Consider the following 24,975-nt stretch of genomic DNA (forward strand, 5'->3'; position numbering starts at 1 on the left):
AAAGTCGTCGAAGGAGCGAAGTCGAACAGCAGTCGAAGAAACCACGCGTGCAATCTTTACGGCCGCTGCGAAGCAATGAAGCCGAACAACAACGACAGTAAAGAGAAGATGAAATATTTTAATTATAATAATGCATATAATATTAATTAATTTAATTTTGATTATCTTAATAAAGCAATTAATTAATGATAATTTAGAATATAATCTTACTCTAATTATTAATTAATTTAATTTTGATTATAAATTTATTAAAATTCAGTCAAATAAATTAAATATAAATACATTATTTTTTAATTAATAGATATATTATTTTTTTAATTATAATTTAAGTAAACTAATAATAATTGGCAGTGATCAAATAGATTTAATAGATTCCCACAATCATATAAATATATTAATTATAAAATAAACATTTAAATCATCTTACTATCTATAATTTTACGAATTTATTAAATTCCAATTTTAGCATTTACTAATATTTATTTGCCGAACAGTCCCTTAAATAATTAGAGTCAAATTTGATATCAAATTATTAATCAGATTACAGATAAGACAAAGCGATTATCAAACTAATTAATTATTACAATTAATCTAAAAATTATAATAATTAAAATAGCATATATACATAAGTTACAATAATTACAGATATGGGTGTCAATTTTGGGTCACGGGTTGGGTTCGGGTTGAATCCGAATTGACTTGGAACTATTCGGGTCAACCCGACCCAACACGAAAAGAAGAAATTGGTCCACCGCAAGAAGAAGCGCAAATGGCAAGCCGAAGCAGGCGTGCGAGGGCATGCTAAAGGATTATCTACCGGAGGAACTAAAAGAAGATGAACGACAGGCCGACAGATGGTCACGACAAGCTGGCGGAGGGCAGTGTTCGACAATTCATTCGACAAAAAAAAAAAAAAACTTGATGATGCCCTGGCGGCAGGCCGGCGGAGGGCAGCGTCGAGACGACAAATGCGACAACAATGTGGCATTGCAACAAACGGACGCGACGAAGCCCTAACGCGGTGACACTCTAAGAAGACGCGATGGACTGATGAGTCCCTAACCGCGACATGACGTGACGAGATGGCCTAACAGGTCAAAAATGGGTTGATTTCAAATTTTCGGGTCAAATCGAACAAAAAATTTAGTGCCGTATTCGGATCAAATTTTGACATCTCTAATTACAGAATAGATTGGATATTCGTGAATCGATTTTCTTTGACAATAACTTATTATCTTCTAAATGATTTTTTTTTAAATTATAAGGTTTAAAATTTCTTTGAAGGCTTCATTTAAAATGCAGCAGTCTTTTAATTGTGCAGCTGCTTAGTTGGCCAGCGGGCCTAAGCAATAAGGCCAGGATTTTACAAGAGACGTAGAAGAAGAGATGGTAGGCTTTGGAGCGTTATGGGGTACTCGCGTATTACAGATAGTGAGGAGGAACGACTCGCCGGGGTTGCTATGGAAGAAGATAAAGCTCACGACCACCCGCAAGAACAACGCAAAGAAGCGGCTTCGCCGCGTCTGGCAGGTGCATATTTGAACCTTGTTTCTTTCTTTACAGTTCGAGGGTTTAAACGGACTAGGGTTTCTGAGCTTAATGGAGGTTTCTTGAATTTCTATCGAAAAAAAAAAAAAAAACATTCGAAGGGAAGGGAATTGTAGGTTGACCTTTTATTCCCTTTGAATGTTTCCTTTTTCATGTTTAATAAGTTGTCGATTGTTTAGCAAGGCTGGTTTTATGCTCAGGAAAGTGTTTACCTGCAAGGAAGAAAAGATTTTGTAAATGAAAGCCTTTGGTCTCTTTTTTCCTATATGATTTGTGGGGATTTGGCGAGTTATAGGTGTTGGCTGTTGACTGACATGTCTATCAGGACATGTGCCCACTATAATAAGCGTTATATGATTATCTGTTGTCTTCTAATTGGAATGCCTGGTTTAGTATTTATTCTAGTGCGAATGTGTAATTAACATGTTTCGTTCATTTCTGGCAATAAAAATGCTATGTATTTTTTCTTATTATTTAATGACCTTTGTCCATTATCCGAATAGGGAAACGAAGTTTTTTGGTTCAAGAAGTGATGCAATGGTTCATTTTTCTTTCCTATTTGATAATGGTACCAATGAATTGGTTGTCCCTGGGTTTATGAAGTTATAAATCTCTAGAAAGCTATATTTACCCCTTGCTGTAGAGATTTGGCAATGGGTACAACAAGTTTTATTCAGTTTGAAACATGTATAGGAAATCCTAAGAATCAATAGAGATAAATGGCTTAAGAGATTTTAGGATGGAATGGAATTCAGTTGCAAAGGCCATTTAGTTATATTCCTTTTTGGCTAAAGTTTATGATTTGGGAAGTAGCAAGTGTTAAAATACGATAATACCATAAAAATGTATTTAATGCAATAAATGTGAGTAACATCACAATTTTAGTTTCGAATGCATGCTTAACTAGCAAAACAAGACTTAGTTTTCTAGACAAGGTCTTAGTGGCTTGTTCACTTCCCGGTGATTTTCATTACTAAGCATTCTTAGGAGGGTACCTTGCCTTAACAGGACATGTAGTCAAAGAGGAATCTTGTTTTTCTTGGAGAAATGGGTTATATTTGTTCAAATATGAAAGGTGATTTAGTCTTTTATGATGTTAATTGACTTGGAGTGACATGGAAAGAGGATTCGGAGTCGAGGGAATAAAGTTGTGTTAGGATATTGCCTTAATAATATTTTCAAGATAAGCACAAAATTCTAAACACAATTTTAGAAAAACAGAAATTATCATTTGTTTTTGGATAAAAATAAGCTAAAAATTTGTTGCAATTTTTATTATCATGGATCATCTCCAAATAAATATTTAGAAGAAAGAAATGAGAAGCGCAGGTGTGCTTAGGAGCTGTTAGCTATTGATGAGAAATATAAAAAAGGGGTGAGAAGAAGAGAAAGAAAACTTATTTGGTGCCTCATTCAAGTAGCATTAAACTTAAAATCTTATTTGGTCTATATATTTTATGTGTATTATCTCTTTGTGCGGTTCTTATGTTTTTACAAGGTATCAGAATGTTTTTTTTTTATTTGTTTGACTTGAGAGCTTTTTGGTGTATCTTTGTAGTTAGGTGGGTGTACTTCAGTTCGAGGAAGAATATTTTCTTGTGCCCTATTTATTTGTACTACTATAATAACTTCCTGTTAGTGGATCAATTTCTCTCTTATTTCCCATGGATATAGGTCAGGTGTCTAAATGAGTTGAGTGAAGCTTCAGTTGCCTTAAGCTTGAGCTTAAATTTGACAAATAAACAAGGTTTAGGTGGCACTTCTATTCACCATAATGTTAATAAGCGCTTGACATAGCTATTAGAGATTGAAATCATCATGTATGAGGGCTTTTGAATTTTGAAGGAGTCACCTACAATTAATGTTCTCAACATCTACGCATACAGTTACAAGGAAAACATTCCCATAATTCAATAATTACCACATGTATAAGTGAATTGATACTAATCAACAATTAAGAGGCTAGGATGGGCTGCTCTATTGTCTCTTGGACACCATCTATTATTGGTGTTTTTACCTTTAGGGTGTACTAATCAGCAATTAAGAACATACTCTGTTTTGTAGAAAGTTTCGTCTCGATGGTCTTTTTTTTTTTTTACAATTCTAGCATCAAGACTATTTTGGTAGGTTTTAATGATTTGGTTCAATAACTTTAGTACCTGCTTCCTTGTTGAACATGTTACAATAGCCTAGGTACTCTACCCATTATTTTGAAATTTTGTGAAAGATTGATTGATTAAGCAAAGGGAGAGGTAAGGACGAAGGCATTTTTTGGAAAAATTCTTTTATTGATTTCATTGTAAGAAATTTAACTTATTTATAGGTTGTTTAAAATTATGCAATAAGAGGCGTTCATCTGTGCAATGTTGCTTAAAAATGACTCAAGATAGGATAATGATGTGTACTTCTTGGATTGGCGGAGGTATGCCTTGTCTCTTTGGCTTGATGAGCATGCCTTCAGCATTTTTTTTCTAAATCAATTTCTACTTAAAAATCCCTAATTTCTTAAGAGTCCATTCTCTCGCACGACTAAGTGTTGAACACAAGAATGGAAACTCTTTCACTCCTTCAATTCAAACAACTCTTTTTAACTGCCGCCAGCAAACTCCGAGCGCCTTATGCTGCTGCCATTCTTTCCTTTCTCCTATTACCAATCTTCTTTCATCCCCAAGTATTCTTTCTTTTCTTTAAAAAAAATTCTTGAAAATTTTGAAATCCTAATGTTTTTTAATTTATGTCTTATTTTGGTTATTTAAGTAGGTTTTTTATTTACTTGAATATAATTATTGTTCACTACTTCATATCATATGTGTCAATCTAGTGTTTCGTAGAGGATGGTTAGAGTCAAGAAAAAAATCATGTTGATTCATTTGAAGGGTGCGATGTGGAAACATAACATTCAAGTTGATGTGGGAGGCAGTGACAAGATATTTGTTCACTTGAAATATAATTATTGTGATAAGATGGGGAAGGGTGGTGTAAATAGGATGAATAAGCTCCTATCTAGATTTCATAAGAATGTGGCACCATGTGTCGAAGTGTCTGGTATGGTGAAGGACAAAGTCAAACCGTATATGAATAAGTCAGCAATATCAAATCTTCTAGCAAAACAACAATTCAATGCTAGAGTTGATTTTGGCCAGTTCAATGATAGTTCAATGATAGCGTAATGGCCGAGACTCATCTTTCTTATTGCAACACCTGTCCTATAGGGATGTAAGGGGTCCCATGGAGTGACATGATGAACTTGGTGAAAGATATATAGGGAGTTTAGGCCTTCTGCATTATAGAAACTATCCTCGGAGACAACTAGGGAGGTATTAACACCTGTATTCATGGACATAGGAAGATTTTTTTTAATGTGAATGCTATCCTTTTAGCATTATAACCTCCCCTGCACTACTAGATGATTCATTTTGTTGTAGCTTATGGGTCTGGGTTGAAACCTCATCTATGATTTGAGGACATGAGTTTTGAAGAAGCTGACAAGCACTAAAAAAGCATCGGGTAATCAAGAGAAATTGGAGCTAGATAGAGGTAACTATCATATTATGATGAATGCTCAAATATAAATAATAGAGCCTTGATAAATGTACTGATCAATAACTTTATAATACAATATTGTTGAAGTCTATTGAAACATCTGATTAGGTAAAAGATGCTAAATTTCTTTTTGGAATACTTTATAGTGTTGTTGATGAAATTGGAGAGCACTTGATGTCAGTGCTTATAAGGCAGCATATACAATACTTACGGAGAAGAAGAAACACTTATATTCGACACAATGTGTAGCATATTGTATATACCTATTCCTTGAAAATTTTAGGGAGCTGTCACAACATAAGAATACATTAATTGAAGGAAAAAAGATAAATAAATTTCTATATATAATCACTCTTAGGTTTTGACACTTATTAGAAAGTTTTCAAAGAAAGAAATATTAAAGTCTGTAGCAATAAGATTTGCTACTATTTATTTAACTTTGCAAAACAGGTCGGAAGCGAGTCTGCCTTTAGGGGCTATGTTCACTTCAATACAGTAGTTGAGTTGTACTTGGAAAAAAAAAAACCTAAGGGGAAAGAAGTTAGGAACATGGTTTAAAATTGCGCAATATGAGGCTCGCCTTGAGGCCCGCCTTTGCGCAATTCCAGTAAAAAACGCCTCTATGCTTACGCCTCGAGTTTTTGTTATGAGGCTTGCGCCTCAACTTGGTTGAGGCCCGCCTTAAGGCCCGCCTCTCCTCACTGGCATGAGGCTTATGCCTCACGCTATATATATTAAAACTTACATAAATCTTGAAGTAAATGCCCGACATTGGACTCTATAGGAGAGGAGGAAGATGAGAGAGCAGTTCATCATAATGATGATTCAAATGAAGAACCCCTTAGTGATGACAGTGCTGATGATTTATGAGTTCTTATGTGATATGTCATTGCTATTTATTTTTAGAAATTTGAATTATATGTTAATGAAAAGAATATTGGGATTTGGGAAAGATAGAATTTAGAGTTGAATTATATTTCATGTTGTCTTATTATTGAGATATTTTGATTTCACTTCATATCTTATGCTTTTTTATGTTTTATATTATTCTTTCATTAGTATTTAAAAAATTTATCATTTTATGTTTATGCAATTTTTTGATTTTGAGGCTTACGCCTCAAAACGCCTTGAGATTTACGCCTCGCCTCACGAATGAAAAACGCCTCAATACCCGAATACGCAATTTTAAACATTGGTTAGGAAGATTATTTTGAATGTCAAATTTTGACAGAGTGTACACTATGCTATTACAACAATTTTGCTGTTAGTATAGATTTTGAGGATGGTATATGCTGAGAAAAAAGATGCAATGGATTTCATATTGCAGTGGATGAAAAGAATGAGCTGATTGCCATAACTTATGATAAGAAGTGGGATTTATAAAAAAATTTGAGATATTATTGATGAAAAGTGAGAGTTATAGCTTTATTATCATTTACAAGTAGTAAACAATTATCCTAATACTTAATATGTAGAAAATAATTCAATAAATCTTGAGATAAAATTGAGATTATACCATTGCATGTATAATCTTATAGTTCATTCATATGAAATAGTAAATGATAACATGCAGTTGATACCTTTTAAAAATAAGAAGGGCTTCTATGGATTGCAGTAGGCAAAAACACAATTTTCAAAGTGATCTACATGTATTTTTTTTTTTGTTTGAGAAAAAATTATCTATCAAAATGATTTATTCTATTTATTATACTCATTTTCTTATATCTCAATTGAGTAGTGGATATAATTTGGTGATGACATTCCAAAATTACAATATTTTGCTATTAAAATTTCAGGATTGATGTGCTTTGTATCCGAATGTGAACCAAACTAAAGCATATATATTCAAGTGCACATGAAGACAAGAAATCTTCGGACAATTCATAAGATGAAATCCTTGGTGTACATCATGTACAATAAGAGACTAAAGGACAAAAACTTAAAGAAAAATTATTGAAATATGGTGAGGATCATTTACTTTGTGAGGATATGACATCATATGATGAGTGATTTGTGGATTATAAACTAGAGGTAACACCATTCGAATTATGAGAAGATTTTAAAGTTGATTTTTATTGTGAAAAAAGTAAAACATTTGCATTGACCACAAGCTATTTACATAAATAATTTTAAAAAATATTATTTAAAATTGAATTTAAAATTTTTAAGCTTCTTTAATTTGAAGTATTACTCTCATTTTTATATTAATTACAAATATTTAATGAAGAGGAATATGGCTGAAATTGATAAAGAATAAATAGATTGGGAGGTGTTGAACTCCACAGTTGATAAGGCAAGGGAAAAAGCAATTCATTAAGATGAACTTAAACAAAGACCCCCTCCATGATAATAACTTAGATGACTTTTGAGTTGTTGTTATTGTCAAGACCCGGCCCGAATACTCGAATTAATGGGGCGGGAATAAAAAGGACGGTCCGTTGTAGCATTCCATTCAAATTAAAAAAAAAAAACAGCAACATTGCTATACAATTGAAGAGCCACTATTGCAATTTTTCTATCAATCTACTCATCAAATCTTTTATATACTTAATATTACCTGTTTGCATTTGTGCGCCGTCTTATGTAGACGTATTCCTCTTCTCTTTCAGTCATTTCTATTTTTCTGTAAACTTACCTGAAATATAAATTTAATGGGTTGCGTTTACAATGTAAACTCAGCGGACAACCTTTCTATATGTACATCAATTAAACATGTACAAAATAAAATACATATTCTTTTTTTTTTCAGTTCATATACAATATTTAAAACTTATATGAACAGTCATAAAACATTTAGCATATGCATCTCATTCTCCATTTCATTCATTTATTCCTTTATATATTTCATATACAATGCATTTCATAATAGCATTTATTCCTTTTCCAATTCAATTTGTAAAGGAGCACCGTCTAAATGTACTAAAGGTACAACTATTTCCATTTCATTTTCCATATTCATTTAACATACATGAGTATGTTGCATCCCCAGCTAGCACCATATGGGATGAACTCATGTAATTTGTTTGCATATCCCTTTTCTTTTTTTCATTTATACTTATATGTTTATATTATTTCTTTCCTCTTTCTTTACTTGTATTCTTATATGTATATTAGTATCATGCATGTATGAATACTTACTAACTTCACTTTTTTTTATTTTTTACTTTTTAACTTCATTTTCGATTTCCTTTATGTATTTTTTTTTTTATATATATATATATATATCTTTCACATATTCTAATAGTTTCATTCATAATATTTTAATCATTTTCAGTTATAACAATGTTTATATCAATCTATACATTTGAACTTACAACATTGCCTCACTTATGATAGTCTCCTAAAAGAAATAATACCATTATATAAAATACTACTTTCAGATTCGAAATGAAAATACATTATTGAAATTTTCACAACTATAATTACGCACTTTATTTTCCTCTTCCAATATTCGTCTTATATTGAGAACCTTTAACTGTCACAGTAACATAATAATTTAATTAACATTAAATTTCTTTTTGAATATCTCTACAAACATTTAATTTCTTTCACATAAAATTACCTCACAAAATTTTTCTTTCCTTGCAAATCTTCCTTCCTCCATCGTCAAACCAAAGTCTATATCACTTGAATTCTTCCAACATAAAATAATTTCCTCAATTAGAATTTGAGGATATAAATTCATATATAAATCAAACTCAATTAATAGTTCACTTACTCTTTATTCCACTTTTAGAAGAAAAAAATTTTCGAGTTCTTTCCTATTTCTCTCAAAAGCTCCTTCTTTCCGTTTTCAATCTCTTCCTTTGCCTTCAATTAAATATCCTTCATTATTAAATGAAGAAATAGATAAGGATTTATACAGAAATTGGAAAAAATCGACAAACCTTAGTTCCTTTTCCTCCTCTCAGTCGTCCCTCATGACAAAACCCTCTCGTTTGTGTTTTCCTCTACGAACGAATGAAATGAATATTTCTCATGTGAGTAGTTATTTCTTTCCCACATACGCGATCGTTCGCTCAAAACAGCGAACCGAGTCCGGCCTAGCTTGCGGTTCGCCTAGACCGCGATCCCCCCTTCCGCAATGCCTCTATGTTAAACATAGGCCAGTTCAGTTAAACCGGCTAAACCGATCTTTACAGTTATACTATTATTATTTTTTTTAAAAATTAAATGTGAATGAGTAAAAAATCAGGAAAGAAGGAACTTAGAGTTGAACTTGATATTATATGATGTTTTTATATAGTTTTTATATTTAAATGTTGTTTTGATCTTGTAATATTTGCATTTCAATCCTACTTTGTTCAATTTATCACTTAACATTTTATGTCTTGTGCAATTTTGTATTTTCTATGCTAATTTGGTATTTGATAGTTCAATAGAATGTTAAATTGTCATCCTTTAATATATTATCGGGTTCTGTAAAAAAAATCACTTCTAACATTTATTTTCACTTTACACAATTTTTAATTTTTATTGCGTACTACTCAAAATGTCTTGAAGTTTATGACTTGCCTCACGAATGAAAACACCTTAATTCCTAATTGCGCAATTTTAAATCTTGATACATCATGTATGAGTTCTGATCCAATCCTAAATAAAAATCCATATAAAGAGGAAATCCTATTCACAGTAATGAACTAGATAACTTCAAACTACATGAATAAAAATACAAACTTATCAAAGAAGTTAAAAAAAATCAAATTCATCTTTTTTGTGCTGTAATTTAAAAATTGATCTAATGCTCTAGTTTTCAGAGCCTTGATATCCATCGTATGATGTTTGATTGATAATTTGATCGTGCTTGCTAATTCTTAGTGGTATCCTCTTTGATTTCAATGGAGTGATTTGAGAATTACTATTATTGAAAACTTTTATAAGGAAATCAATTTATAAGAATTTTTAAAAACATGTTCTCCTGATCTTTTTACGTTTTGATGCCCAAATCATGGAGAAAGATTCTTCTTATAGATTTTTTTGAAGTAGATGATCAATTTGACTACCCCTTTCATAATCTAATTTCTTGATCGCCAATCACCCCATTAGGAGGATTTCACTACTGTGAAATCATAATGCCAGGCAGGGGAAGATTGACTTTCTAGAAATCATAACTTTTGGTGGGGAAAGGTCTGCTTTCCTATCTCTTTGTTGACCTCAGGATCAAATCCAAAAGAAATAAAAAATCAGAAAAAAAAATATACAATGTACTGTGCGTAAATCCCGCTAACCTGCAAACGGCGCCGAATCCATCGCTTCTCCGCTATTCCTACAGGAATCCAAAATCTACTCTTTTTGCATCGTTAAATAGGTGACTAAGAGACCTCCATTCGCGTCAGCTCTCTTGCTCATTTCTCCCGCAACTCTCCCGCTGAAACCACTCCCACGAAGCTTTTTCGACCTCCTCCCTTCCATATCCGAGCACTCAACTGAAGCCCTAATCCTCCAGTAAGCTTCGGTCAACCTCCTCTTGTCACCCCATTCGACCTACCTTACCAAACCAAAGGCCTCCACCGATCCAGCCAGCCCTGTCGCTCCCTATCCTATTTCACGATCCATAGAGAAACAAAGAGAGAGAGAGAGAGGATTTCACCTACCCGTTCTAAGCCTTAGCCTGTCCGACCCTTCACCTTGCACCTTCGACAACTTTCCCTTCCTATTTGATCGGAACAAGGGGAGCTCGTCGGCTGTGAAGGTAACTCTCTCCCCTTCACGCGATGCTTCGGCCAAATCCCGTAAATCTCTAAACTAGAGAGGCGGAGGGGGATTTTATTTAAAATTATTACTATTATTATTTAATTATAATAATTTTAAATTAATTAAAAATAATATTATTTATAATTAACTTAATTTAATTATAATTAATTATCCTAATATTAATTAATTATATGTTAATTACTGTAAGTATAATTAATTAATAATAATAATCATAATCATTTATAATTAATTTTCAAAAAAAAAAAAAAAAGAAAAATGAAACCCTTCTCTTACCTCGATCCACGTCCCAACAACCCCGTGAATGTATGTATTCTCTAAAACTTAGATTCTCACCTTCAGAGTTCGCGGTGCACCGGAAAACTGCTTATACACGCCTTTATTACGTGTGGTGGGATGGGCCCCTAGTGCGGCGCCTAGGCGAGGCGGGGTCATTTATAAGTACCTTCGAGTAAAGGGAAAGCAAACTACATTTTTAAAACAGATACCGTCAAAGACCCCATGCACACCTTTATTGCGTGTGATGGGAATAAAGATCACGACCGTGGTGTCCTCGTCCGAGGACACCTACCATACACGCCTTTATTGCGCGTGGTGGGAACACCCAGTTTCTCGTAGTTTCCCCTAAACGGGGGAGATGCCGGGAGGTTGTCGAAATTTTGGGTGAATGCGAGACTTGACTTGGACCTGATTTGAACTCAAAAGAATAAGAACTTGGACTCAAATGAACATGAACTAGTGGACTTGAGCATGAATTACAAGGACCTGTATTTGAACATAACTCAAATGATTAATCAAGATTTGAGCCAAATAAAATAAGTTCGAACTTGAACTGGATTTGAACAAAAGTGAACATAATTTGAACTCAAGCGAATACTTGAGTTGGACTACAGGGGACATAGAGCTTCAACGTGCCACTTGAACTTAACAAGATTATTTATGGACTTAGAACTTGAACTACAATAAGGCTTAAATTTGAATCTCATTTGATTCAAGGAGCCATAATTTGAAACTTTTGAACTCAAACTTGGAGCAAAGCTTGATCTAGAAAAACTCAAACTTGAGTTTGGACTTGATTTTAATGATGACCCAAAGAATTTCAAATGAACCATAAAGGATCTAACTTGTATAGATTACAAGTGGTAAGCTCCAAATTAAATGCAAAAGAACATATATAAAACTCGTGGTGGAATACTTTCAGACATAGGCAACATACAAACAAACTTGTTGGGTTTCTTTGTAAACACTAAAAATTAATGTGTGATGAGCATCAATGAACAAAACACCATACAGGTGGCAGATAAGCTCTGAATGCATACGAATGGTAGATAATGAACATAAGATTACCTTATGATTTTCAATCCATCAAACTGCAAGTGATAACAAGTGCCTCTTATGCTCTACAAAGGAGTTCTCTACGAACACATTGGACATGCTTGTAGAAGATGTACGACAAATGTGGTGGCATTCAAATCAAGGTGTTAATAAAAAAATGGAGTTTTCAAATAAATATTGAAAATCCCTTCAATCAAAATGCAAGCTATAAGCTACTTCCAAGGGCAATGAAAAGCTTATGATATTCAACATAATTCTCACACAAGCGACATATTTGCGAAGTAAATGAGCATAAAGGAATACAATAGCGAAGGAGATGTTCACAAGCAAAGCAAGGGAGATGTACGAGAAGAGGATTCTTTGTTATCAATGCAGACTAATGTGTAAATGAGCACACAACAGTTTACTTTCGAATGAGAAGAATAGATATACTGCAAGACCCTTGATTTATGTATAACCAACATGAAATCTGCAGTGTTCATATCAATCGACCAATGAACTTGTATGTTGAAGATTAGAAGCCCTAATGAAGAGAACTATTAGTTAATGCAACGACTGACATACAACAGATACAAGAACCTGCAAACTCTTGTAGCAAGGGTATTATAGCATCCTCGTAGTCAACATCAAGATACAAATAAGCACGCTGATCCGCATGCAACCAAGGATAGAGATCTACAGCACATACGAGTTCTCAACGAATACAGATGTAACAATAGATGAAGTACTGATAAGACCAAAGATCATAACAAAATGCATAAGGAATGCATCGAATGCAAAACACACCTACGGACCCTTGTAAGAGGCCCGTCATACATGATAGAAATCATCCATGAGCAAAATGTCAAAGGACTATAACAAGTGCAAGTTCTTATAGGGAACTTGTTATATGTGTAATACACTATTTACAAGAGGGATACAAGAGAACTAAAATAGATGCAAGCATCTACAGTAAGGCAGGAGATTTGTTAGTGCACTATAATCCATATGTAGAGAGCAATGAGTACTGTACGACAGTCTACCTGTATAAAGTAGCAAACAACTTAATTCAGAAGCTGCTACGCCACGCCACCGGATCTGCAACATTCATGCAAGCAGACAAAAGGCATTTACAAATATTTCAAAATATCCCTGCACGTGCACCGTAATTTGTATACACATAGGTACACTAAAGGGGTAAATACAATCACGACCGGCATGGGTCCTGGCGAGCGTGTTTTGGATACACACGTGACGTCTAGGGATGCTGCACGGGTCAACAAATTTGATTCTGATCCTCCTAAGCAGGTATATAGGAGCGACAAGATTCAACAGATAATTACAAAATACCCCCAAACACCCGCATGGGCCCTGACGAGCGTGTTATTGGTACACACGTGAAGTCTAAGGATGCTGTGTAGGTCGATAAGTGAATTCAAGTTCGAACCCGATCCTTCTATGTAGATCAATAGGAGTCAACAGGGTTCGAACCATAAAACAAATATATAGTGGTTGCGATCGATATATTTGTCTTAATACATTTATATTAGGTCTTCAAAGCCTATAACAATGAGAATTCACTTATAAAATATAAAGCCTATGAAACTCTATCCTCTGTTGACAGTTCAACAAAGTTGATAAGGCTCATCCACAAAATGTAAATATCTTCAAATGGAAATGACCCAAGAACCTTAATGATGGCCATGCTGAATTTTTATTTCAATCAGAGGGGTTCATAAACACTTTCAAATGCTTTCCAAGCTCCATTCAAAACTCCACAATGTCCAAAATCCAAAATCACAAAAATTATCCAAGTCCAGAATAAAAAAAGTTAAATAGATCCATCAAATAACTTAAAGAAAAAATCCATTCACCCTCCGTAATAGTTTGTCAGAGCGGATAAATTGAAATTTACTTCAGTTCACATAGAGTTTTTGTCTAGTAAAAAATATCACTATGATCCATTCTAAAATAATCTCCTGTCAGTAAAGACGTGGTACATGTCCTCTGACTGGCGGATTTGTTGCTAAATGGCACCGCAGGATAAATGGTTATGACCAGGGGCCCTTTGAACCGAATGATTTTGTCGCCAAATGGCACCACGAAATACCAGTTATGGCTAAAGTCAATACGTTCTTTAGTGGCACCAAATCCTTGAGATATGAATCAATAGGATATGATCGATAGGGCACAAAGCCCTCTGTTAGCTAAGATTGATTCAAATTTATCCCCTTAGACAAACACTCACCCCAGGTCTACAAGGTCCCCTTGGACGAAGCAACCCATGGCTGCCGACAAGGATCCTTCTGTCAGGTTGGGTCGACTACCTCCTCTGATTAAGTAGAACAGAGACCATAATGGTCCGGGATGACGGAACTATGGGATCTTGATTGGGTTCATCATCCATTCCCCCACCATCCGCTTTAAGTGTAAGGTGGTGAAATTTCTATTTTAAATATCAAAATTTCTAAATATCAAACTTTCCAAACATCATGCCCATGCTGCTACTATATGCCAGATAACATGTATCTATTTTGATACTCTACATGTCTGATTGACGACTAGCCTTAATCGAAAGTTCTCTCTCGTTATCGGGAGGGGTAATTAACTATAGGGGCTTGCACATATAGGAAACCAGAACTCAGATCATAAAGTCCTCACAAAATGAGGGCGAAATCTTTGGGTAGTGTCTTATCTACAAACTCATTTGCCTTCGAAAATTTACCCCGGAACTTATTCCGTTAAAACTCCACCCGAAAAGATAAAGCAACAATCGGGCGGTGGCCGGGGCCGAATTTTCGGAGCCCACATTCTTATCTCTTAGAAATATCTTTGAGTAGCTATAGATACACTTACGTGGTCTTGATCACTCTTTGCTAGGCTTTGCTTTGGTGGAGTTAATTTTGATGATTGAGTTTTGGTACATTATTAAATTCGACAACAGTGTGTTGGAGATGGGCTATTTGTCTGGCTCCTTAGTCAACTTCCACATTTGCATGTTACCTGATTTGCGTAAGGTAGAAAAAATATGGCTTCTTCTTTAATAGTTTGGACCAACATCAATAGGAATTTCTGTCTTGCATTGCTAATTCTACCTATTTGCACTGCTATTTGTTACTAAATCTGACATCAACATGCATTAGTCCTTTTCAACAAAAAAAAGCCTTTCCTTTTTGATCTAACACTTAGAATGTCACATAAATACTACCACATTCTTAAGATGAAGGTTTGAATTGTCGATAATGACTTGGAAAATATTTGTTGAACCACCTTTTATATCTTCCCTCAATTTAATCATTTGCAATTGCAAACTTCAAGTGACATTAGTGATCAATCTTAATTTCTGTCATTCCTTTAATCCAACTTAAATGATATGAAATTATGAATTGGGATGAGTTGTGGCATCCAACCTTAATTTATGCGCCTAATTGATAAAAAATGAGATTTGTTTTTATTGCCATTGTTGATGATGGCATTAATCACCTCTTGCTTGACCTCATCCTTAGGATGAATAAATCCTCTTACATGCCCACATTATGTGACGACCCTGGCTATATCCTTCTCTGTTGCCATTAGAGATAGAGAATGGGCCCTCCTTGCCCATTGGACTCAACAAAATGTAGTCCATTACAGCAATATTTTTTTTTCCTCCATTGTCTTGCTTTTTTAGGAAGGTGTTCAAGTTGTAGCTTCCAACTTTTTTCTTTGATGTGACCAATTATTTTTCTGAGATCATAGAACATCCTGGAAATATTTGTCTTTTTTCTTCTTTCTTTTGAAGAAATAAGCCCTCTTTAGATGGTTCTTGGGTCTTCTCTCTTTAGCTTTGTTTCTTGCGCTCTATGACTGTTTCCATCTTATTGGTTTGATTGAGATTGGTGATTGGGGCAGGCAAAATTCATGTGCAATTTGAAAATAAAGTTCTGATATCTACTTCATTAAAGTTTATACATCCCAAAGATTTATTTCCAACTTGATCATCTAATAGAAACTCTATGTATTTCCTTACAAATTGTCCTTTTTGTTGCCTTAAAATGGGCACTTCTTTCATTGATCTTCCACATACCCCATTGGGTAAAAGTCTCACCATATTAACTCCTTGAACATACTCCAAGTCACTTTTAAATCAACATCCTTTCATGTTAGGGCATGATGGCTTAACTTCAGTCACTCGAATGCTACTTTATTATGGGTGTTATATTCATACAAGGTCAAGTCTAACTAGTTGATCGATGCATCCAGCTTTTCAACATTAATTGCTTTATTCCTATCACCCCCATAGTAAACCCTAAAGAAAAATCTGTGCTTTTTTCTCAAAACTGTCAAATATACAGCGACACAAAAATATTAAAGAAACTATACTTCTTGAATATCTTTTTGAAGATGAACTAGATGATGACTTATAATTACTATTTGATTCTTTGAAATATGCCGAGTTTGAATCTACGCTTATATTAACATATATTCCTGAATGTACATCTAAACAAAATGCAAAGCCTAAGGGGCTGTTTGGATGCAAGATTAGAGCAAGTTTTAAGCTTGATTGAGGGTAAAGCCTATCAAAAGTAAAAAAATGGAACATTTAAATTCTACGGTTTCCTAAATCACAATTTTCATTTCATTTTGTTGAAAATTTTAAATTTATCATATTTGTAGTTCGGCGAATTTAACTTTTTACCACGCAAAAATGAAGAGAACAAGATTGTGTCCCTTTTGTCGAGTGGCGAGTTTCCCTAACAGTTATCATATCCTCTCGTGCTCCATAACCCATAGCCTTATATTCCCATCCCACCCAGTCGCTACTTATTCATGTATAGTGTTACGCTGGCCCAGGAGGGGCCGGCTGGACCGGTCCAACCCGGACCGGTCCACTGTTACTCCAGGCGGAGAAAACAGGGGGCGGGCGGAGCGTGAGGTCCACGTGGGCGCTTGGGGGGAGGTTTAGAAGGGAAATTTTGAATGTGAGGGCTGTTTTAGGAAGTTTATTATTGTCCTTTATGATTAATTTTGTATAATTAGGAGTTTAGGGGGGAATTTGCATCTTATCTTGAATTTGAATCTAATTTGAGATCTAGGGTTTTGTGTTCTTGGGCTCTAGGCTACAGCTAGAGATTTGGAGAGTTTTTCTTTCCTCTCAAATAGAAGGAAAGTTGTATCTTGCAAGTGCTTTTCATCCGTTATCGAAATAAAGTGTTTGCAGTGTTTTTCCTACGTTTTTCTCCTACGTTCCCTCTCAGATTTTCGTGCAGTTGGCTGTTTTTCTGCTGTGGACAGCAGTTTTCCTTTGGATCCTCTTGGTTTTGGTGTGAAACACTTGGAAATCCAAGTGTTTCCTATCATATAGCTGCGTAAATCCTATTCTCACATCGTCTCATCCTCCACCTGTCAATCTTACTCAGCAGCCCCCCTGTTTGCGCGTGGTTTGGTACTCTAGGAGTCGTAGCTATTTCAATTGTGTATTTCTTTCATGAATTATTCATTGTTATCAATTGAGATGAAGAGGCCGGGCTGAGCTTCTTATTGTTAAATATATTGCTATAAGGTACTGAAAAGTGAGAGATCTGAGAAATTGAGGGAAGCTCAAGTGGGTAAGGATTTTTTTTTTTTTTTGGTCTACAATTTTTGAACAAGTCATGTTATTTTCCTTTTTTAGCAACTTTTGTTATCCTTGTTAATGGCATTGGTTAGAGTAACAATTCATATGAAGGTATTCTATTCACTAAAATGAGTAAATTATGAAGGTGGAAACAATTAATTTCTCAAAAGTTGAGTTAGTAGATCAAATCATCTGGTAGGATTTTAGATATTGTGTGTTGCTTTTGCTCCGTACTTTGAATGAAATTTAAGATGAAGATTTCTAATGGAATTAGAAGCAATTAATTTTAGCTATTTTATAAAGCTCAATAAGTTTTGATTGATATTTTGTTTTAATTGTATTTCATTTGACTAAAAAAAAAATTCAATTTGTTAACTATTTTTCATCTTATTGGATATGCTTTTCTTGCTGTTGTGCAGGTTTAGTTTGATTTCAAGAGTAGATGTATTTATTCCAATTGCTGTTATTTCATTATAATTTTTTATGCATAAATGTTTTATGAATTAATCTCCTTCAATGTTGAATTATGTTGCCCTACAGTTTCACAAAATTTAGCATCTATTATGCCAGATATTTTTCAGTATTTACACACTTCGAATTTACTAAATCCAGATTGGTCAGGATTTACTAAATCCTACTTGTAGCTAAAAAACTCCTAAATTTTGAAGTTGAGTTGAATCAATATCTCTATTAAAAAGTAAGCTTACAACTTAAGAACCTTAATTAGATCTTAATTAAGGATCTTTAACTCCCAATAAAAATTCAGTCTATTTGCCACTTTGAAACCTGATAGGAAACACTTGAAGATATCAAGTAAATTCTATCAATTTCAGAAAAACAGCGAGAAAACTCTTCCAACTTCAATGAAAAAAAAAAAACAATAGTTTTTATTGCAATAATCAAAGATACGACAAGAAAATATCAAGATACAGTCGATTCTCAGTTTGAGAGGAGGATCTATCTCTCCCAAATCTCTAGACGCTGCTAGAGCAAAAAAAAAAAAAAAAACTAAGAGATCTCAAATTTCAATCAAATTCAAGATGCCCTAATCTTAGTAAAACATATTACTTAATATTATGAGAATTTTTATAATAATGGATAGAGAATGCACCATTGTATTGGATAATTGCAAAAGTAAAATGATAAACTTGTTGCATGGATGGTTCTTGCTCAAAATGATTTGTGAAAAGTAGGTTTAACATTACGTAGCCAAGCAACATTTAAATAGAAAAAATAAAAAAATGGGAATAATTGTGATAATTCTAATGATGGAGAAACAACAGCAAAACAAAAGACGTCATAAAAATATAATTTTAGGTTGCTTCTTTTGTCTTTTAAAAATTTATATAAATCTTTATCATCCAAGCATACTTAAAAACATATATTCATATTATGAGCTAAAGGAAGAAAATTAGAAAACTCTGCCACCTACTTAAGGGTGGAGCATGGCATAAGTGGTAATGTTCATGTTTTCATCAAGCACATGTTGCTGTGTCTGCTCTTTCGATGGTATTTTGAGGTTTTTACTGCTTTTTATCATTCAATTTTTTCCCATGCATTTTGTTTTCTATTTGAAAAATCGGAATTGTGCAATCAATTTTCTGGTAATTAGTATATAACATTTTTATCTAATCGGAGTTGTACAGTTTACTGGAATGTATGCCCCTTTTGCCCTTTTCAGTCCCTCCTTTATTCACATGACATTGAGTTTCTTCATATTTGTTTTAATATTCAAAAATATTAGAAGAGCATGTAAAAACTTTTAAAACTACTACTTTAAGGTTTCGTTTGGGACGACTTTTTTATTGCTTCTTAAAGTAACTTTCTAGTACAAAAAATTTAATTTTTATACTAGAAAGCTACTTTAAAGAAACAATAAAAAAGCCGTCCCAAATGAAGCCTAAAAGTGTGTTTGCTTTGTAATATATTATTAGTGTTCAAATTTAGAAAATATTAAAATTGAGAATTATGAGTTTAGAAATATTTTACCAAAACAGGAGGGTCATCTGACTAAACCATAACTACATTGTGGGACTCGGTTTAAAGCAGCAGCAGGATCCTTAGACTAAACATTAAGTTCATTGTGTGACTTAGGTTTCATTTGGGATAATAGCTTTTCAACTCTTTTGTGTTGGAAAAAATTGTCAATAAAAATAATGTTTGTTTGAATAACAATTTTTATAAAATTTTATCTTTAAAATGTTGTTTTTTGAAAATCATATTTAAAATTATGATTGAAAAAAGAGCTTTTAAAAGTATAAGCTATCCCAAACAAAGTCTTAGCTCAGCTTATGACATATCAAATCCTTAAACATCAGAGTAAACATGAAGGGGTTTCATATTGTCTAGGCGGGCTATTGAATAACAATGCTTTGCGTTGCTAGCTATCAATTAAATTTTTGCTACCTTACATGATAATACAAAGCCAATTTGTTATTAAAAATTTTGAATCTATTATTTAAAAATAAAATTGTACATTGGAACTTTTAATAATGCATGAGATCTAATAGTAGTTTTCATTTCGAGTAAAATGATCATTAGAGAGAGATGTTCTAAAAAAAATTGAAAACCTCTGCATTTCCCTCAGGCTCTATTTGGACTAATGGAGAGTGAAGGAAATGAAATGAAATCCCGACAAATATGGACTAATTATGAATCTGCAATCACTGATTTATTTTTCAACTTTGTTTACTTTGCTTTCAGTCAAGTTCTTAGCATCCAAGCACAATAAAAAATTCAAGGATAACAATAATTTTAGTTTGACTTAGCATCCAAACACAATAAAAAAGTTAAGGATTGCAGTGGTGTTAGGGGAAAACGGACATGAAGTAATTATAGAGAAGAGAGAGCATTTTATAAAGTACACCCTCTTTGTTTAGATAGATTGATCTTTAGAAATAGAAGGAAGAAATATATTAAGGGTGTCAAAATGGGTTAACAAGTCGAGTTTGGGTCTGACCTAAATTTAAATCCTTTTTAATAAACAGTTCAAAATTATATAACTGAACCAAATGGCAACCCAAATGATCCATACTTGACCCAATAACCTAGTTTGATTAAAAAAATTATAAATTGTTAACTATATTTAGATAATTTGATAAAAAAAATAAGGAGATTATACCATCAAGCAAAAGAATACAACAACAACAACATCAAGCCTTTGTCCCACTATGTGGGGTCGGCTACATGAATCCTTTTTTTCCATTGTGTCCTGTTAAAAGTCAAATTCTCGTTTAAATCTAATAAAGAAAGATCATTTCTAATATTTTTTAACCAAGTATTTTTTAGGTCTACCTCTAACTTTCTTAACATAAGTCAAATCTAATATATCTACTTTCCTAACCGGGTCATCGAAAGGCCGCCGTTTTATGTGACCAAACCATCTAAGGCGACTCTCTATAATCTTATCTTCCACTGGCGCTACTCCAACCTTTTCATATAAATGCTCATTTCGTATAGTATCTCTAAGGGTAAAGTCACTCATCCACCTGAGCATCATCATCTCTGCAACACTTAACTTAGTATTATGCTTCTTTTTTAATGACCAACATTTGGCACCATAAAGCATTACAGGTCTCACCACCATCTTATAGAATTTTTCGTAAAGTTTGAGGACTTTTATATCACACAACAAGCCCGATGCATTCCTCCACTTCAACCATCTAACTTAAATTCTGCTGATAATATCCCCACATATTTCACCATCACTCTGAATAATAGATCCAAGATATCTAAAACATGTACTCTTATTAATGACTTGATCGCCCAAAGTCACAATACCCTCACTAGGTTTATTACTACTAAAATTACACTCCATTTATTCAGTTTTAGATCTACTCAAGCAAACACCTTTAGACTCTAAGGTTGACCTCCATAATCCAAGTTTACCTTCAACTCCCACTCTAGTCTTATCAAGAATAAGAATATCATCAGCAAAAAGCATACACCAAGGTACATCCTCTTGCAAATGTCTATTGAGAATATCCATGACCAAAGAAAAAAGATATGGGCTTAAAGATGATCCTTGATGTAATCCAACCGAAATAAGAAAATACTTGGTCAAACCACCTTGTGTTTGAACATAAGTAATTATATCTTTAATGATTTGAATATAAGCATTATTAACTCCTTTCTTTTCAAGAACTCTCCATAGCACTTCTCTTGGAACTTTATCATTTGTTTTTTCTAAATTAATAAATATCGTATGTAGATCATTCTTATTCTCTCTATATTTCTCCATCAAACCTCTCAATAAATGTATGGCTTCCATAGTAGACCTACCCAACATGAATCCAAATTGATTTTGAGAAACATTAGTATCACGCCGTAACCTACGCTCCATAACTCGCTCCCATAATTTTAAAGTATGACCCATTAACTTAATTCCTCTATAATTCGTACAATCTTGTGTATCACCTTTATTCTTAAAAATAGGAATTAATACACTCATTCTCCACTCGTCTGACATCTTTTTTGTCTTCAAAACAGTATTAAAAAGTTTAGTAAGCCAAAAAATTCCTTCATGTCCTAAGCATTTCCACACCTCTATTGGAACTTTATCATATTCCATCATCTCTAAGATAATCTAAGAAAAAAACTAAACGGTTTTGGATCAAAATTAAGTTTGCGAGTCAGCCCGAACGCAACTCGTTTAAAAAATGGGTCATAATTCCAGACTTAAACTCTACCTATTTATTAAGCCGGCCAACTTGAATATGGATTTTTGGGTTGGGTTGGCGGGCTGTGTTTTTTTTACCTCCCTAAAATATATTGAAGAGCGGTGATATATAAAAGAGGAGGGATAAGGATTACTCTTTTCCCATGCATTATTTGGATGATATAACTTTTAGAGTTGAGATATTTAAAACTGAGAAGTAGCTTGAAAGTTGTGTGGTAAAAGGATATCATGGGGGCTTAAATGCAAGTTTTATAAAATTACATTTTGGCCGGTGATATTATATGGATTTGAATGTTAGAGTCTTTAAAAGTCATTGATATCCTAGTTGAGTGTGATAAAAATAATATGTTAAAATGAATTTGACAAAATTATGAAGTATAAATTAAGGAATGATTATATTAGTGTAAAGCTGGAGTGCATCTATTGAAGGAAATGTGATGGAGACTAGAGTGATTTGGATGTGTGCAACCAAGGGTATAAAATATGCCCATGCCCCATTAGATGAGTTGATAAATTTAGTATAAAAAATGAATAAAAAGTGAAGATTCATAACATTGACTCCAAATAATTGAGTAAGACCGATGATAATGATGATGATTCAGACTGCGAGCAGGGCTTCATAAGTTGCTAACATGTATTATCCTTTTTTAAGCTGAAAATTTTCTCCATTTTGCCATCTTAATTGTTAAACTATATTTTATCTTTTTTATTATAAGAAATTGTTATGGTTTAAATTGCAAACAAATTACCCTGGCTTGTTTCAGAATGAGGCTGTCTTGCGGGCTTGTGCTGAAGAACCAGCTCCCAATACTTCGTCCGGTACTACTTCCAGTCTGAAGAGCAGTGGACAGTAATGGCCTACAAAGATGCGAATCAAGAAGTATTTTGTTCTTGAATAATTGACATTTTATTATGATCGATCGGATGCCAAATTATTTTTGTAGATTTTAACTTAAAGGTTTAGTTTATGATGTCTTCATTCTGTAAGCCTATTCATTGGAAAAATTATTCAGTGCGGAAGCAGAACTCGTCCGGATACTTAAGCATGCAGCTCGGTACCGTGGTGCCGCCGCTTGGTGTCGCTGACGTGGCTCATTCTGATTGGTATCCGTCGTGTTCGGTGTCATCACAGAATAATCTCTCCTATTCATGTAATATGTGTATGAAGTTACGACAACTTGACCTGCATTTTCTTTTAAGGTTTTTCTGTTCCCAATGTTTGCTGATCATCGTTGAGATCTATTGTTGCGAGGAGTATCATCTTAAAGTGATTTTATGAAGATTTAAATGATAACTGTTATAAAATTATAAATTTGTTAGTTATATTAATGAGATTGATTGCTGTTGTTAGCAATAAATATATCATTAATGGTTTTTTTGAGTGTATGAAGAATGAAAAAGTTGTGATAAATGTGTGACAAAATTTAGTAAGTATTGTATGAGAAATATTTATATTGAAAGGATTATGGGAGGTTTGATCTATTAAAGGTAAATATAAAGGCAAATTTGGGTGATTTACATGCCCACAATTGTGATTAGAATAAAATTACTAAGATATATAAAAATTTCATAATAATTTGGTTAAAATTTTTTAAAAAGAAAATTCACATAAAGCAGATTCAACAGTTTATACAAAACTAAAAACTAATAGAGAAGAATAGAGAAGAATATTATTGTGATATATCTAATGATGATGATGTTGAGAGTTCACCATATGCTTCATTTAAGATGACTTTCTTTATGTTTTTTAAAGCAGCTTTTTAGAATAAAAATTTTAAATTTTGTATTACAAACTTGCTTTAAGACTCATAAAGAAAGTTGTCCCAAATGGAGCTTAGACTTCTCTTAGGACTCCTTTTCTTACTGCTTCTTAAAGTGATTTTTTAATACAAAATTTTAAATTTTACTATTAAAAAGTTGCTTCAAGAAGCAGGAAGAAAGCCGTCTCAAAAGAAGCTTTAGACTTCGTTTGGGACGGCTTTTTAATTGCTTCTTAAAATAGAATTTTAGTATAAAAATTAAAAATTTTATACTAAAACTCTGTTTTAAAAAACAATAAAAAAATTGTCCTAAACAAAACCTTAGACTTCATTTATGATGACTTTCATATTGTTTCTTAAAATGATATTTTAATATTTTATTAAAAATTTGCTTTAAGAAACAATAATTCAAAGCAAGTAATCTTTGCAGCTTCTAAAACATTTGTAGGACAGAGATGTCTAAAGTGCAAACTGCCATGAACAAGCTTGTCTAACTTTTGAGTCAGAACTTGGTATGGGCTGCACTAATCCTTCTCTTAACAGTAGCAATCAGATAAAAGTAACAATCAATTGCCTCAATTAATTGCGAATGGGAAAGTTATCAGTGAGAAGAAGACTTGGCAGAGCTGCAGGAACAGGACAAAACTAAACAGGAAGGGAGACTTGTGCTGCTGATCATTTCTAGAAGAAGTAGGAAAGGAGGCTTTGTAAGTGTCGTGAAGGAGCTTCCCAAGCTTTATTAATTCGATGGACTGATTCCAAAACCACACTTACAAGAAACTCCCGGTCGGCTGCTCTTTTGAATAGCAGAAGGTTATGGCTCG

General features: G+C 33.5%; 1 protein-coding gene across 1 annotated transcript; it reads left to right on the forward strand.

The window, feature by feature from the left end:
• The first annotated feature begins 1,315 nt into the window (after positions 1-1,315).
• On the forward strand, positions 1,316-23,620 carry LOC110107378. Its single transcript, XM_020837620.2, has 2 exons — positions 1,316-1,530; positions 23,156-23,620. Exons 1-2 carry the CDS (start codon positions 1,387-1,389, stop codon positions 23,243-23,245), a joined length of 234 nt encoding a protein of 77 aa, XP_020693279.1. The 5' UTR covers positions 1,316-1,386; the 3' UTR covers positions 23,246-23,620.
• Positions 23,621-24,975: the final 1,355 nt, after the last annotated feature.

Source organism: Dendrobium catenatum, unplaced genomic scaffold (genome assembly GCF_001605985.2).
Source record: "Dendrobium catenatum unplaced genomic scaffold, ASM160598v2 fragScaff_scaffold_853, whole genome shotgun sequence".
NCBI classification, from domain to species: Eukaryota; Viridiplantae; Streptophyta; class Magnoliopsida; order Asparagales; family Orchidaceae; genus Dendrobium; species Dendrobium catenatum.

What these genes read in the sequence shown, in the direction of transcription:
- LOC110107378 (XM_020837620.2), top strand. Translation starts at nt 1,387, where the DNA reads ATGGTAGGCTTTGGAGCGTTATGGGGTACTCGCGTATTACAGATAGTG. An exon ending in GGCTTCGCCGCGTCTGGCAG is followed by an intron (nt 1,531 to 23,155) that starts GTGCATATTTGA and finishes GGCTTGTTTCAG; the next exon opens with AATGAGGCTGTCTTGCGGGC.